This window comes from Rhagoletis pomonella, unplaced genomic scaffold (assembly GCF_013731165.1).
Source record: "Rhagoletis pomonella isolate Grant_MI unplaced genomic scaffold, Rhpom_1.0 Rhpom_scaffold_00002, whole genome shotgun sequence".
Lineage (NCBI taxonomy): Eukaryota > Metazoa > Arthropoda > Insecta > Diptera > Tephritidae > Rhagoletis > Rhagoletis pomonella.
Genome location: NW_023458556.1, coordinates 61,905,188 through 61,922,984, shown reverse-complemented (window position 1 = coordinate 61,922,984; position 17,797 = coordinate 61,905,188). Strand labels below are relative to the sequence as shown.

Sequence of the window (17,797 nt, the reverse complement as noted above, 5' to 3'; positions counted from 1 at the left end):
GGGGGGTTTATTTATTTTTGTTGAGATGAAAACCCTTTCAGTTTTTGAAAGTTCTGATTTTTAAGATCCACATTAATTTAGGAGCAAGCAGTTCACTTCTATTTTACTAATGCTTTAATACGAAATTGCTGCGATAAGTTCATGAAAGTAAATACAATTTTTAATAAATAAGAAATTAAAATGTGAGTCACGTTATTGAGAAGGAAAAAGAGTGTTCATATTAAACAAAAAGTACGATAAATTAATTTTAGGCATACAGGCAGGTTCTGCAATTCACTTCCGAGTGAATTTCAACCCCTGTCAATTAGAATTCAAAGCGAATTTCATTGAAATTCACTCGGAAGGGAATTGCAAAACCTGCCTGATAATATAAGTCCTCAGAGCATCTCTATTAAAAAGATTGGTCAAAATTACTTTGAAATCTCGTTATAACATTACTGTGCTCATTAAGAACGTGCTGCACTTTTGCTTTGTTCAAAAATAATCTCCATCGGATACTTTAAATACAAAGATTATAGAAATTAAAAAAAAAAAACTATTTCATCCGATGCAACTTTAAGAAAATTAAAAAAGCACCTACCAGATAAGTATTTTGTTTAGTTTTTAAGTTCTGTCTTATTGAATTCGTTGTATTATAACATAACTATCAGAATATTGATTAACAAGTGAGCTACGCATAATACAATAAAGTGTAATTAAAATACTCTACACATCCCACAGCTGGTTTGGTTTAAAAACTGTTGTGTGATAATATATATACATAGGTAAAGCTTTCGAGTTGCCTACAAAACTTAGTAGGGCTATTCGCGATCCGGTGCAAATGGCCTAGCATCATTGCATTGCAAATTTGTATTGCAAATTATTTGCAATACACAAACAAAATACACGCATTTGCATTTGTCATGGCTTGGCAAATTTGCAATACCGAAAATCCATAGCATAAAAATGCTATGCATTGCATTCATAAAGAAAACCAAAGCTGATGCACAAAAATTGTTTTGCAAAAGCTTTACCATGACAGTTTAATAAAGGTCGCTCACAATCCATGGCATATTTCTGCAATTGCATAAATTTGTCAGCTCTTATGCACCGAATCGCGAATAGCCCTAGTGTTATTTTTAATACATATGTATGTTGCAAAAAACAAATGCCTCTTAATAGTAAAAATATGAATTATTCAGCCTCATTGCGAGTGGCGTGTCGAATGCAAGTCGTTTTTCGAGTCGAGTCGTATCGAAAAGTACACGGTATTGCCTAAAAATTCGATTCGACTAGTGTATTAAAATGGAAAAATTTGGCAGCACTGTACCTATTTCAGCACGACAATATCTATCTAATCTCATTTACGACGTACGCAATGAGGCTGATTAATTACATGTGACTGTTTTTTTTACTGAAATTTTAGCATCTAATGAAAGCATTACCAAGTAGCTGAAGGTAGGTAATTATTTGTAAACTTATTTCGTATATATACATGCATTAAAATTTTAAAATAAAAATAAAAATACTTTTATAGTTAGTTGTAATTAATTCTATTATAAAACTTAAATGTACATTTATTATTTACATAGCTAAATAATGATTTGCTTAAAGGCACTTGACAGACTTTGTGTTAACAATTTTGTAGCTGCATTTAGTATTTATATAGTGAATATGGATTGTGCTTTAGCGAGGTACATACTTCTACAATAAGTAGTGAAACATTTAGTTACACAATCAAACTTCTCTCTTCTTTTGTCTCTCCTCCAGGTTTTCGATCCAATCGCACTATATGGTTATTTAAAGCTATAATAAATTACTAATACCAGTGATGTGCAGTAAAATATTGTGACTTCCTTTGGCCACCTTTGTGATACGCGCAAGCGGTTGAGTCTTCCTAATAAATTAATTTGTGCATTCGCAACAGTTACGCAATTTTTTTTTTTTGTTAAACGCAGCAGCAGATGGTAACGTTCTGTTAAGTATTTCATGTAAACGTTTCCCTTTTTGTCTGCTTTTCTTATGCATTTCATGTTAACGATTTGCCTTCCATTTTCATTTAAGGACACTTGTGGCTTGACTTCTATCTCACAGTAGGCAAGTAAATTGCATTATTAGCATTTGCTTGCGTATTGGCATTGTGCACGTTGTTGGTTTCTTGCTGCCAATTGTATGATTGTCTATTATTTGGATGAATATAGCCATCTTCACCACCCATCGGCCAATTTATCGTAAATGGCTTTTCCGTTACATTGGGCTGTAGCGCATTAGGATGCACATAACCATTGTCCACTTCTGCTACTGTATTTGACACATTTGTGTTTGGTGTTGTCATCACCGTGTAGCCGGCCGTTATTTCTTGTACAGTTTCGAGCGATTGTGTAGTATTGCACAAAGTCATAGGATCATGTATGCAGTAATCACCAGCATTTTCGGAGCTCTCGTAATAACTACTTTTTGTAGTAGGCCATGAATAACCACTGCCATCGTTCGAATATTCAGAGTCCTTCGAAATGCTTGGCAACAAGCGCCCGTTTTCACTGTAGTACTGTTGTTTAATACTATGTTCCACGCGTTCCATATCCTGTTCCCCTAATTTGCTGTCATTTCGATTTACTAAATCGTTCAAGTGCTCAGGAATCTTACATTCAATCGATGCCATTTCATGACATCTTCTATAGGTTAAAAGTCCAGCCATTACGATGAGCGAAGATCCCAGTATTGACACAAATATGGTAATCCAAAGTTTACCGTCAGCTCTTGCAACTGTACCACAAACATAATTAAAGACGATTACTTCCACAGATCTATATTCTATATGTGTTTTGTAAACGTGCAGCGGTGAAATTACTGCCTCAACGCAGCCCAATTCATCATTCGCAGAAGTAACGTATATATCATGCATGTGACTATTATTTTGAATATGCATAAGATTTGCATCGATTTCATTAAAATATGCAATATTAATGCCACGCACACCAATCGTATACTTAAAATCGCTATTGTAGCAGCGTGGCTTTCGTATAGTACACTGCATGCCATTTGTTATACGCGAAATGTGACGACTTTCTATACGCTCTCCTAGTTTCGTTTCAACGATTACTTCGTAGTAGTCAACGCGTCCAGAAGGCACTTCAGGTTGTCGCCAACGGATTACGATATCTTTTGAATCGTCGAATTTCGTATGAGATGGACTTGATGGAACTAAAATAAGAAAAGTTTAGTAAGTGACTGCATGTAGTGAACAATATTTTAACATACCGCCGATTAATGTTTGTATGTGCACACAATTGCTAGGTAGTGAATGAGCGACAGTATAAGCTTTCACACAAATGGTATAATTAGTAAAACTACTCAAGTTTCCCAAAGTGTAGAAAATATGTTCATTGCGACCGCTTTTTCTGCTCCCGGACAAGCAATGTGAACCAATTGTATTATTACAATACAAAATATGACTTTCGCCGTTGTACCTAAAACAAGGAAAAACACAAAAAATGCAATAACGAATTAAGGCGTTATATGTGTATGTAGATATATTTAGTGCATATCACTTACAGTATAACGTAGTAGCGTATCCTGCCATTTGATATGTATGGCGAGAGCCAACGTAGCACTACTGACTGGCTTGTTATGCGCTCGTAAGTAAGATTTCGCGGTGAGGTTGGCGCTGAGGAATATACTATTTCTTCAGAATTTCACATTAACAATTTAATATTGGAACATACCTGCTTCATTTGTTTGCAATACTAACTCATCACTTATTGGACCCGACTGAACATCAGAATACATAACCATTTCCATTTTATATGTACTATCCGGTTCTAAGTTAGTAATCTCAAACTTGTTATCGTTTTTGTCAACACTGATGCTAATTGTTTTGTCCAAACACTTTAACTTTGTTGCAGATTTCATCTTACAATAAGTAATTGTATAGCCTTTGATAAGCGATGCACATACGCGCTCTGAACTCCAGCGTACTGTTATGCTATATGCTTTCTTCTCAACTATTTCCGGTTCTAATTTCTCCAAATCGTTTGACACATCTGCAGTACATTTGGCCCAATGCATGCCGGTGTAGAAATCTGGATAGTTGGCAGCTACGGCAAGAACTAGCGGTTGACTTTGTTGAATTTTGAAATTTCTGGCATTTCTATTTAGTTGCCTAAATCCGATTACATTCTACAATGGGGAAGAAATTAGCAAATTATCTATTGAGGAGTACTTATAGCAGTTCAACTGCGAAAATCGATAATTGTACAAATGACAAGAGCCAAATTTTATTTAATTTAATTTAATGACAAAAAGTATACAGACAGTATACTAGTAAATATCTTAACATTTGCCCAAAACTTTTAATCTTTCTTCCTCATGGTATTCACTCGTCAAAAATATCTACAGAACTGTGGCAAATCCATTTTCAAAGCTGCTATTATTAGAGCTTGAGCAACTAATCTAAGGTTTTAAGCACTTATTAGTCGCATATTAAAGGCTTTAGTTTCAGCTGATTAATATGCAACGGTCCAACAAACGTTAAAGTTAGATCCTCTTTTGATTTTTTAACTATGGAATTAACTACTAATATAATAAGTAGTAGCAAGTAGTACTCACATGACATTCATTGGATGCGACGCTTTTCGGTTTGCACCAAAAAACCGTATAGCTTTCTACATTCGCAGAATCCTCTGGCGAATTCCATAGCAAAGTATATGTACGTTGCAATGCATGGTAAACATTTCGTATGCCAAGCGGTGTTCTGTTATCGTAGTTCTTCGGGAGAGAAGGTATACGTATTTGGCTACTATTTAATGACACGCCCTGTTCGTTACTACTCCGTATTTCAAATATATAGCTACGAGCGCTGTTCCATGGAAAAGCCACCGTAGGCGCTTGAATATGCAGTGGTGGTTGATCTCTAAAAATAAATCGTGACAAAAAAAATTGCTGATTATGCTTCAAATGCTCATAACAATAACACACTTACACAGCAACATCCTTTTCTTCCATTTGCTTCACAATGTAATGAAAATTTGAACCATTTCGATGATATTCCGGCGTAGGATACCAAAATAAGCGCAGATGCGTCGCATTCAAGTAAAAGCTACTCACATCAACTGCTGGTGGCACCTCCGGCGCAGAGGGCAACGTTTGAAAATCAATACTGTAGGGGTCACTCCAAGTCGCCGTAGGCATCCGCATTTTTATTCGCAAGCTTACATTATACTGATAATAGGAGTATGGTAAATTACCAATTGGTAAATGAAATATTGAATGATTATTGCATCTGTTGCAAGTGTACGTTTGTAAGCTTTCGTAGTCTGGAGAATACAAATGTACCTCCATTTGCAAACGGCTTAATTTGTATGAAGAATAACGTTCCATTTCCCATATGAGCATACAACCATGTGTTGAAATTCTATCAACGTGAAAGTCGCTAATTGCTGGCTTTACTGAAATTAGAATTGTAACGTATGTATGCAAGTTAAACAGAAGCAGGTTTTAGCTATTGGGTAGCCAAGAGAGCAACATCGAAAACAGAGCTGCATATTTGTATCGGAATTAATGTCATGGTGGCATGTAAAAAAAGCTAGCATATTTCACCTTAAAAACTAGCAGCTACTTTCTTGTTAACCCAATGCATTTCAATGATAGATGTAAATCACAAAATTATATGTAGTATGCATAGGTACTTACCAATTTCTTTGTGATTTACAGTGAAATTCTGTTCGAGAGCACCCAACGTATTATTGCTTTGTAAAAGGAATTTGTAGTACTCGAAATTGGGCTTGTAGCTACCATCGTCCAATGTAAAATTGCAAGAGGCACTGTCGCCTTCTTTCACCAACTTTATGCAATTAAGTATATAGTTCTGTGAATATATCGTGCGATTATCAGCCGTTCTTCCCTTGTGTGTTTCATGTGTCATGTTTTTAATTGTTATTGGTTTTTTCGTGCCATGTTAGTATTTTTTTATAAGTGCATTCGAAGTAAGTAGAGGGTAGTATGTAGGAGTAAGTAGTATGTGTATGTTAACATTTAGTGGTTGCGTGGGTGTGTTAAACGCAGCGAGCATTCAATATTAGTCAAAAAAAATCATACAATACAGGACATGCAAACCAAAAAATAAAATAAAAAATTGTAATTAATTCGAAATAAAAAGTGTAAATAAGGAAAATAAAAAATAAGTTTTAGTAGTAGTATAATGGAGAACTTCTATTTAAATTAAATAACTTTTTCACTCCCAAACTTGGATTGGAAATGTGTGGATGTGTAATTTTAACGATTTGTTTCAAAGGATAATCATTTTCAAGTAGCTTAACTGCTATAATTCGTCGGCTACTAGGAGCTGATTCGGAGACTAGTTAACCAGTTTTCAACATATCTTCCATAAAATATTTGTAAAGCATTTTCAATCTTTGAATTCAACAGAATGCATTTGCATATGTACATAGAACACACATTTCTCTTTTTTTCTTTCTTACTGGAATTCTAACAATCCTCTATTATATGCAGGAACTTGTTAAGCGAAAAAGGTTCCAGTTCATTTTAAGATAAATTCTTTTAAGATTTTTCTGGCGAATATAATACTTATGTACGTAATAAAAATAAAACCAATATAAATACCTAAGCGTATAAGCAAAGCTAAGCATGAGTTATCTAAAGATATGTGTATGCATGTAAGACATTCAATATCAATTTAATACTCCCTAATGTATGTATGTACATTAAAGTAGTCCAATTTTTTATGGGGAAAGTATTTCATCCTAGAAAACGGGGCACCCCTTAGTTTTTTTTTCAATAGTTGTAATATCTATACCAAGTTTCAGTTTTATACTGCAACCAATACAGGGTGCTCAATGACCTTGAAGTGCACTACTGGATCGCATGTGAAACTGGTAAAAATATTGGTGATTTTTATAAAAAGGTACTGTTGCCATGACAACTGAAGCTTGTACTATTTTTTTTAGATAATTTAAATTTGAAATGTTCTTAGGTTACTTAACCAATTGTTTGATTAATATATGAACGTAATACTTCTAGAGTAAAATATGATCATCATGAGCATCCTCCAAATTTATACTTTGTAACGTACCAGCACTTTTTCGGCACAAGGAAAAATTTTGTAAGGAGCCCCAGACCATATCTTGGAAACAATTTTTTTGGACCACTCTAATGTACATAAACGAATCACTTTTTTAACTTACAGCATTTTGTGTTACATATTTCAAGTTATATGTTGTTGGTATCATATTAGCGGGAATGGTAAAAGAACATGTCATGTAAATGAAGTCGTATGCCTGGCAACTAAAATCCGCCACTGGTAAAGGTTTCGTACCTAAAATATACAAAACAAATAACTATAAATATGTATGTATGTAGATGCACAACTGTTTACCAAAGTTGGTCTCTAAAAAAACATGTACGACAGTAATTATTACGCTCAATTAAGTAGCGTTTAAAGTCGAACATGCAGTTTTATGTAATTATAATATTGATTATACTACAAGTATTCGCTTACCAACAATAACATCGGTACTCGCAATAGCGTATTGGCCGCTTTTACAAGTGTAAGTTGTATACTGCTCACTAGCATTTTGCAGTGTGTAAACAATAGTTGTCGCATTCAGGACCTGGAAAAAATAATTAATAATTTAATTTAAGCTACAATTTTGTGTACATAAGCCCGAAATTCTCCATACGTACCACAATATTTTTTGGTGTAGTTTTATATTTTGGATCTTCAGCTGTAAAATACAGCGTTGAACTATTCTTTCCACCAAACCTTTTCAAATTCATACGACAAGTGATGTTAGCGCTGTCTCCAATTTCCATAACAATCGTAGGACTTGTTTCTATGAAAATTAAATAAAAAAGAAGCACAGAAACTATTAAACAGAAATAGTCGTAAGAAGTTTTGAAATGTTGCAGGTTATACAAATGTATATAAATGCAAGTAAACTTTCTTTGTGAGGAAAGTTCATTACTTACCACCTGGTGACTGTGCGTATACATTTAAGATTATACATTGTGTATAGAAGCAATAAAACGTAGTAAGTAGTAGGCATCTGAAACTAAAAGAGAAAAAACGTCAATTAATGTGAATATGCATAACTGAGGGCATATGAATAACTAACTCAAGTTCGGCCATATTTTCTAAGCAAAATCTCTGCATCGCACATTTCACGTTAATGCGTTTTGCTATGACTCTATAACTAGGTTTTTTGGTGAAAGCTAATGGAACACAAACCCTGAAACAAAACGCATTGTGTGGGGCTGCAGGGCCGTGGGGAAGCAATCGACACCAAAAAAATATATATATGTATATACATTAGACTGCATCACTCCCCATACAAAAAAAAATCGGTACTCTTTTTCCATTGGAATTATAAAATCTATTATATTTTAAGACGTCCACCAAAATATTTCGAAAAAATATTAATATTTAAGTGAGCGGGACCGATTTGAAAATACCTCCAAAGATGGAGTTTTTTATGAATAAAAAAAGTTTCTTAAAGATTTTTTTTTTTTGAAAAAATCCCCTCAAATGACAAAACGGCTTAAGCTTAAAAAAATATTTTTAAAAAATTTAACAAAAATTTTGAACGGAATTGTAATAATGAGATTTTTGATACTGCTTTTAACTTTTTTCAAAGATTGATAGAGGAAAAACTTGAATAACTGAACCTAAACTCTCTCCGATTTAGACTTGTGAGATATCATTGGAAAGGTATTTTCTCACCCTTTTTATTTCTTTGCTAATAAACTCATTCAAAGGATGAAAGAGAAAGGTAGGATGAACGAATATCATTCAAAGTTGAATTAAGATGTGTGGGTATTTGAAAAAATAAAAAATATTGGGACACGAATGACTTTTTTTGCACATAAAAATAAATAGTAGGAAAATATCTTTCTACCGAGATCCCATAAGTCGTAAATGAAAATAGTTTTGGCCCAGTTATTTAAGTTTTTCGTAAATGAATCTTTGAAAAAAGTAAAAAAAACAGCATCGAAAATTTCATTATTACGATTCCGTTGCAAAGATTTTTAAATGTTTTTATGCAGAATTTTTAAGCCTAATTTGTTTTGTCTTCTGAGGGGACTTTTTTCAAAAAGTTCTTTAAGAAACCATTTTGATTCATAAAAAACTCCATTTTTGGAGGTATTTTCAAATCTGTCCAGCTCGCTTAAATCTTAATATTTTTCCGAAATATTTTGGTGGACGTCTTAAAATATAATAAATTTTGTAATCCCGGCGGAAAAACCGCAACTTTTTTGGTGATGCAGTCTAATATATATATATCTACGTTAGACCTTACCAACTTGCAGCGAGCAAAAAGAAAGCACACGCCTGAATCTAGAGTGGCATGAGTACATTTTTTTTAACTTTATTTTATAAATTGCATTTCATACAAATATTAGGCTTTATCACAAACATAAGTATTTTTACAAAAGCTTGGCCAAACGCCTAGCAAGGGATGTACGCACGTTCATTTAAGGACAATTTGTTTCATTTTGGCATTATATGAGGTATATCCCTACAGCACCAAAGAGCATCTGTTAGTGCCTAAGTTGAGAAGCTCTAGCATTTTAAGGAAATAAAAATGTATCCATAGTTAGATGTTTATAAGTTATGTATAAGACTATTTTTCAATATAAAATTACTAAAATACGGCACCCTCTTTTGCGATTGGGAAGATAAATGCATCTGTTTACTGATAAGCGAAAAAGTAGTTGGATACACTCTCCTCATTATTCTATATCTACTAATAACTGAAACAACAATAAACTTCTGGTAGTTAGGGCAAAAGAACATTTTAACCGACCGTCTGTATAGGCCACTTTGTGGGTTTGGGTCCTTGGGTTTCGCCAAAGTAATTACGAATGAGCTAAATCTTTCAAATAATATGGTAGATCTATGTGGTTGATTAACTGAAAGTAATTTTAAGGTGAAATTCTTCATAATTGCATCATATTTCATGATGCAAGATGCCGAGGTATGAATAAAACGTTCTAAAGAGCTTATGGAATTAGTTCACCTTAAGGGTATCGAGTCTTAGTATTAACCAATAACCTCAAACTGGCTATGTATTCTTCCAGACTGTCTATTCGTAGTCAACATAATACAGAAAACCGCCTAAGGTGCAGTTTGAGACAAGTTGAAGTGTGGTGGGCAGAGCACTACGGTATTGTCATGTTTTCCATAGCTTGGTATTTGTGCTGTCCCTGTGATCACCGTCAATTATAGATAAAAAAAAATGTACTTGATTTTATAGAAAATCATATTAGTACTACATGAATGTTGGAAAAACCCAAGAGAAAGGGTGTCCAATAGATTAACCACACAAAAATACCAGTAAACTACGCGGAAGCCTTTATGTGTAACACTTGACTTTCTTCTTTAATGGGAATGATCCAGCGGCACTGCTATTTTTTTTAACGCAGCTGTATACTATACGCTTTCGTTTCCAATAAAAATTAGGCTGATATAATCTACGTAGAAATATTAAAATATATTTAAAGTTGTGACTGGTGTAAAGTAATTATGTATGAATCAAAAGTTTCCATTGACAAATGGCCTTATTCATAAAAAATAAAATAGGCTTAAAAAGCTTTATAAAGTGACATTTTCATACAAATTTTCGATTTATTAAGCAGTCAAAGTCTTCTTTATCTTTTATGAATTTGTGCGAAAAATTGCAGCTTCTTATTTTTTTTTCACTAGATTAATGAAATTTAGTCATTTAGCGAGGGGTTACTAGTGAAATTGAGATAATTAGGACACTTTAAAATGTATGTCGTTTGCCTCTTTTACATGGAATGACCCATATCATACTTTCTAAACTGTACATGCCGAAGATATGACGAAAATAGTAAAAATGTCAAATATGCATATTGCCGCCTGGATAAAACATTGTCGTAGCCGCCATTTTGAAGATTTTTAGTTATAGATGCAGTTATACGTATATTTTACAATAAGATCTTTCGATTGGCGTTATCCACTTTTGGATATCTCCTTTAGTTTCCGAGATTTCCGAGAGCAAAAAGTAACATTAATTTAGTACAAATAATTATCATATTTTGAAAGTGGCTCCCAAAATGTTGACAATGGCATACGAACAAAAATTTTACTCAAGAAAATCCTCCATGAACTCAAAATTAATTAACAATAAAAATTAAATATTTTAAGAATTTTGTCCGGGACTTTGGAGAAAAACTATCTTTGCGTTTTTGAGAAATTGCATGCCAGACTTCTATCGCGATTTTCCACAACCGGCCAAAAGTAACATATGGACAATCTTTTACCCACGGGACGATATATAAAAACCCTTAAGAAATTTAATTTTTTTCCTTTAATGCAGAATTTCCACTAAGTATTACATAAATTATAAAATTTGTAACAACATTTGGCTTTAATAAATATTCGTGCTATTACATAAAAAGGTTCTATTTCCACCTGGTATTTTTTTAAATGGCAAACATTTTTTGTCATGTCTCGTGAAAATTCGGGATAAATTATAACTTCTAAAATTACAGTACACAAAGTACAGTAAATAAAGTATAAATTAAATGTTTTTCTTACATATACATACTGTCTATGAGAAAAATTGCATTAGATTAGCAAGGGGGTTTTACAACTATCAGCTGAGAGCGAAAATTTACGCTGAAGACAAGTGATGCAAAATTGTACTTTTTCCAGCTACAAATGCTCCTCTTTAGGTACACGCATTTCAAATATTTTCTTCTTATTTGGCTCTACAACTGTTTTTTAGATTGGGGCGCGACCAAAAAACTTCGCCAATTGCCGCTATCCTTCGTGAATTTGGGCCAGTTGTTCATCACCAGTGCACTTCGTCCTTCTATTTTGTTCGTGGACGCCCTTTCTTTTTTTGCCCTTCCAAGGGTGCGGATTCGAATAATCTTTTCACTGGAGTGTCGTTATTCATGCGTACAACAAGGCCAAGACAGTGCAATCGCTGTTCTTTCAATTAATATAAAAACCTGGTAATTCAATGCAGATAGGTTTTTCTGAGCAGAGCAAGCATCCCTATATTTTTGGTTAATTCCTGAGGACGTAAAAAAATATACCCTGAAGCAGTGCCAATCTCGGTATGAGTCGTAATACATTTGTTTTGTTGCCAAGGAGTACCCTGTGTTTTCTTCATTACCCGTTATACCGGTTGCCTAGGCGAATAATCTAGTACCCCAGTTCGGATCCATGAACCAACGACTACAGATCACGCAATCCGCCATCGTTGTATTTGTAATCGATTTTCAGAAAAAAAGTTTTCGTAGCGTTTTTGATGTTTTTTGGTTCTGTTTACATCGTCTTCTACCTCTTCGTAGTGATATTTTAGCGATTTTATGTGTTTTCTGCAGCGGTTTTAATTAGAAATTTTGATTTATTACAAATTTATGATATAATATGAAGTGCTTTGTGATTGGAACAAGTTTGTGCGTCTGTTTGATTTGCCAAGAGGCGTAAATTTGCGTGAAAAGTGGGTGCACATTTGTGGTCAGAACGTTGGCATTGAAAAATCGGCCGGTGCCGATAATATGCGATTGTAAAACACTCTCAATCATTAAAACCATATTTTATGAACTTTTTTTTGCTAATTGTCATCAAGTTTCACTTTTTATATTTTATAATAAATACAAATCTAATCGCACTCAATAACCGCGCCTTTTTCGTTTTCTTTGTTTGTTTTCATTTTTAGGCAGATGTCAAAAACGCTCAGAAATTTACTTTTTTCATTCTTTTCCGATTGCGTGATCTTGTTAGTTGGTTCATGGTTCGGATCCCCATCGTACAAATACGAAGTTTGGAGTTTCGCTGAGGATCTGTGGGATCGATTTTATAATAAAATGTTTACTTATGCAAATCAGTACGTTTCAAGTACATTAAATTGGTCAAAAAATGCATGAGAAAAAGTAAGGTCGGAATTTCAATGCCGGCAACCCCTAGCACCATTTTATACCGAAAAAATATACCCCTGTTTTTTTATTCTGAAATCAAAAAATATTTAGGAAGTGCTCAAAGCGTTCAAAGTTTTCCAAGTATTTTATATAGGGAAAAAACAACTTTTCGTAGAAATGGTGTAGAATTCTTTAAAATCAATATATTTCGATCGTAAAACTCTGTTTCACTTCAGGAGATTCCCAGTTGTAATACCCTATTGTTTCTTTAACCATTTAATTTTTTTGGTATGTAGTGTTGCAGCCCATTAAATTCTAGTAAAAAAATTAAAGTTCGGAATTAGTCAAAAATCGCATTGATTTTTGAGATTTTTCTTTTTTAAGGTGTTCTTCATTTTTTCCATTTAAAGTATTTTCGAAAAAAAAAAAATTGTATGAAGAGATTGCGTGAAAAAAATTGCCAAAAATCAACGGTAATTCCTAGCTACTTAAAACTTGTACTTCATTATAATAAAGTTCATTGGGCTACAAATCTGCATACTCAAAAAAATCTGATTAAAAAGTTGAAAATTTGTATGAAAATTTGCCTGAAAATTTGCATGAAAATGTGCTGAATTTTCGCGAGTTTTGCGCAAAGTTTAGGAATTATATTTTGATGTTTTTTTGTTGTAGAATGAACCATATTTTTATACAAAATTGGCGGAAAAATATTAGAAGAAAAATTGTTGCATACATTGTGAAAAGTTTGCTTTGCCAATACTTTGTTTCGGCAGTGTAGGTATGTTAGTAGATACATGTATCAAATTAATTGCGTTGTTTAATAAAAAGAAACCGATTTTTCTATGGAAGGTCACAGTAACCTATCTACGTAAAAAAAATTGGCCTTCAATAAAAACAAAAATAATTAGGATGGGTCCAATATCTAAATATTCTAAGGCGTGCTTGAATTACGGCCATCGCTGTATGTATACTTGTTTGAATCTCTTTCGTCATGATCATGTTTTGCGTAATTAGCTTGGCAGTAACAAAACAGATAAACAAATATTTTATCAAGCGTTGTGTGAATGAGCATATAAGTACATATTTTACTGAAAAACTGATAAAATTCTCTCTAAAACAATGATTTCAATAGCCCAACGTTTTTCATAAGAAAATTTAAACTTTGTTTATTAAAGTTTGTTATCTTTCGCTGCATTGCTGATAAATTTTGTATGTATAATAACGAATACATACACCTGCGTTCAACTTTTAAGAAACGGAATTCAAAATATTGTTTGCAAATTATGTTTATTTTTTTATTTTTAATAATTCTTATTTAAATACAGTTCAATCTGTAACGGAGACCTTACAAAAATTGCAAAAAAAAAAATTATCAAACTTCAAAAAATTGTCAAGATTTCCAAATTTTTAATCAGAATATTTATAAAATTTTCGGGTATGCAGTTCTGTAGCGTATTCAATTGTACACCCCTATGCTGTAATCCGTCGTAGATTCGATTTTGCTACGAATCTTAAAATTGGTATGCTGTAATCCGCGTTGCCGTATCGTAATTTCGAAATTCGGAGACCATATTCGAAATTCGTAATGTTGGTATGCCTGAATCCGACGTAGCTGTAATTTGTATGTATTTGTCGGAAATTTTCTACGAAGAGCAACTGGTGTCGGAGCGAAGCGAATTCTTTTAAAATATCAATAAAATAAAGTGTGGAAACGCAAAAATATGTATGTAAGTTGAAGTGTGAATAAAAAACAATGTATTATTAAATGTTTACAAAATTATCAAGTCGACAATCACAACAAATCGCTCGCAATACGAAAAACTGGTGAAATGCATGAGCGAAAGGCCGGACATTGCCCGAGGCTTTGTAATAGTTAAAGAGGATGTGGTGGAATTTTGGGAAAGCGTTGCAAGATTTAAAGCAACACAATTAGTCTGTTCCAATAGCAGTCCGGTTTACAGGATTTAGTCAGAACTTACAGGAAGTCGTTCCTATTGACACAAAACCTGTAAGTGGGAACGCATTTGAGAGAGTAAATGAGCAACTGTTCCTAGTCAGAAGTTACAGGATTTAGTCCGGAGATTTTTTTCCTGTAAGTTCATGAAAAGTGTCAAACGATCAGCTGATTTACATGTGCAAACAAAAACAGAAAGCAGTGAAAGCAAAGAAGCTTATATTTGTTAAAAAATGGAAGTAAACAACGAAATATTTGAATATGTATAAATTTTAATAATTATTTAGTGATATTTCAGCCAAATCGGTGTAGTACCAATGACATGTAAACAAACCGTCTGACGTTTTTACAGGAAATAGTGCTTTTTGCGTTCCTATGCACTTCTGCATCTGTTCTCCTTTTACTCTCATTTGAGAGCGTAAAATTGTAGTTTGACAGTTCCACAGGTTTTAGTCCGAAGTTCAAAGGAACAAACTAAATATTTAGTTGAATGGACGCCCTTAAAAAGAGGGAGCATATATTTATCATTTAAGCTAAATGGATCAGAACTGTCTCGTAGCAATCTCCTTTGTATATTAATGCAACAGTTGACTGCAGCATGTTCTTCCTCCTGAGTGAAAAGTGCACCGGCCACTGAATCCATTCTATTTTACTTAATTAAGGAAAAGCTTTTTCAAATACGATTAAACAATTTTTTTTTAATTTCACTGTTCACTTGCGATTATATTTATTTTGATTTGTTTCTGTCAAAGCAGCTGATTAAGAACTTCGAATTTCACTAGTTTAGTTGGTAACGCCGTTGATAGTTACGATCGGATTACAGCATACCAATTTTCGAATTTTCGGAACGGAGCTACGAATTCGTAACTACGAACTTTCGGATTACAGCATAGGGGTGGTAGTCTAAGAAAGTGTAGTCGTTAAAAATTCCCTTCATTTTTTTATATTTTTTTTGTGGAGGGTATTGCGCATTTTCTTCCATATAACACATGATATATATTTTTTTTTATATGAGACATGCTCTTTCTTAAACTAAAATTTAATAGGCTACAGAACTGCATAGCCGAAAATTTTCTAAATATTTTGATTAAAAATTTGTAAATTTTGATGACAATTTTTGGAAGTTTGATTAATTTTTTTGCAATTTTTGCAAGTTTTGAAACTTTTAATTTTGCGGTTTTTACAGATCAAATATATTTTAAATGAAAATTATTAAAAATGAAAAATAAACACAATTTTCAAACAATAGTTGGTTTAGTTGTATTTGTTTACTTATTTCCAGTAAAAGTTTTTATGAATTTTCATATTTCGGCGTTTTCATAAGCAAAACCGTGCAAAGTAGGGGAAATTGGGAGAGCGACAGCTGAAGTTGCAAGTTTTTACTGGATAAATTTTTACTTGTAAGAATTTGCCAGTACGGAAAACAGCTGATCGCATGTTGTCGGATGTAATTTAAGTTAATAAGGAAACTGTTTATGGGTTTTTATTGTTGAAATTTACAAAATAAACCAATATAAATATAAAATATATAGTTTCATTGAGAATTTGCTTCTAATAAACAAGAAATTTATCAGCTGTTCATGAAACTTGCAAATTATTACTAAATTTGCGTTCGCGTACTTTTTTGGATATTTTTTCTATGAGAGCGAATTCTTATAAATTAAGGTACTGGAGAGTTGCTGGCAAGCTACTGGATAATTTGTAAACAAAAGTTGTGTTTGTAGTGTAAAATCCAGTACAAACTTGCAACTTTGCAGGTTTTTGCATACGAAAACGCCAAAACATGAAAATTCGTAAAAACTTTTACTGGATTTTATTGGAAATGAGTAAACAAACACAACTGTTATCATTTTGAATTTCGGTTCCTATTAGTTGAACGCAGGTGTACATTACATACATGTGTACAAATATGTACATACATATGTATGTACAAGTGTGCAAGTATGTACATACATATGTATGTATGTAACTCTGTGCTTTTATGTTGATATTTACTTTCATAGATAACACAGAATTAATTACATACATACTTTAATTCTATTTTCTCCTAACAAATTTCTATAATCCATTTCTTTTCCTATCCATGTGTATATTGTATGTTTGTATGTTCAAAGGTATACAAATTATAAAAATAAGTTATTCCACGAAATTGCGAAAATTGTGGCGGTTTCTTCTAATTAATTAAATGCCAAAGCACTGGCACTTTTTTGGAACGTTGCAATTTGCATATTTCTTTTGAAACCATAAACATATTTAAAAATGTTGCTATTGTATAAAACAAGTTTACCATATTTACGTACCTACTATTAGCTTTGACCGCGACCATAACAATGATTTATAAACATCCATGTGTTTGCCATATTTAAGAGCTTGCGTGTACATATGTGCATACATACGAAAGTGTGTATATAAATATAAATATACATACATACATGCATAGGTACATTTTAGTTATTTACATTTCCAGCCACATACCATATTTGTATGGTTCAGCTACCTACATGCATAATTTGTATGTACTTCACGGTGCCCCTTCGATTATTATACATACCTTCATACTTATGTACGTATCAAATGGTACTCACTTCATCGCTTGGTGTATTTCCTGTGGTAGATATTGATAAATAGAGATAAGATGTATTTCCAATTCGTCGCTGAATGAGTTTTGGAACTTTTTTCTAGAACACGAGCGATAAGAGAAGCTAGAAATTACAGGATTTACAGGCAAAACGCCGACTCCATTACGTAGAGACAGCACTGCACAATTCTTTCCTTTTTCATTCTGATATATTCTAGATCACATCAATAACTTTTCAAATATTAAAACACTCATATTTCAATAATTTTACTTTATCGCACTGCACTATAAAGAATTTGCAGGCGCGCACCAGAATATATGCATTTAGATTAATATAATAAACACAAAAATCGTCTCAGACTATCTCACGGACA

General features: G+C 33.0%; 1 protein-coding gene across 1 annotated transcript; it reads right to left on the bottom strand.

The window, feature by feature from the left end:
* Window positions 1–1,109: 1,109 nt before the first annotated feature.
* LOC118733933 (cytokine receptor-like) lies at window positions 1,110–17,508 on the bottom strand (the record flags this gene model as incomplete). Its single annotated transcript, XM_036463570.1, is given in 12 exon segments — window positions 1,110–3,183; window positions 3,241–3,449; window positions 3,535–3,646; window positions 3,705–4,158; window positions 4,588–4,891; window positions 4,961–5,426; window positions 5,671–5,845; window positions 7,182–7,312; window positions 7,496–7,607; window positions 7,681–7,829; window positions 7,966–8,048; window positions 17,431–17,508. Coding segments are annotated over 12 exon segments (3,321 nt in total). The 3' UTR covers window positions 1,110–2,062.
* Between the last annotated feature and the right edge of the window lie 289 nt (window positions 17,509–17,797).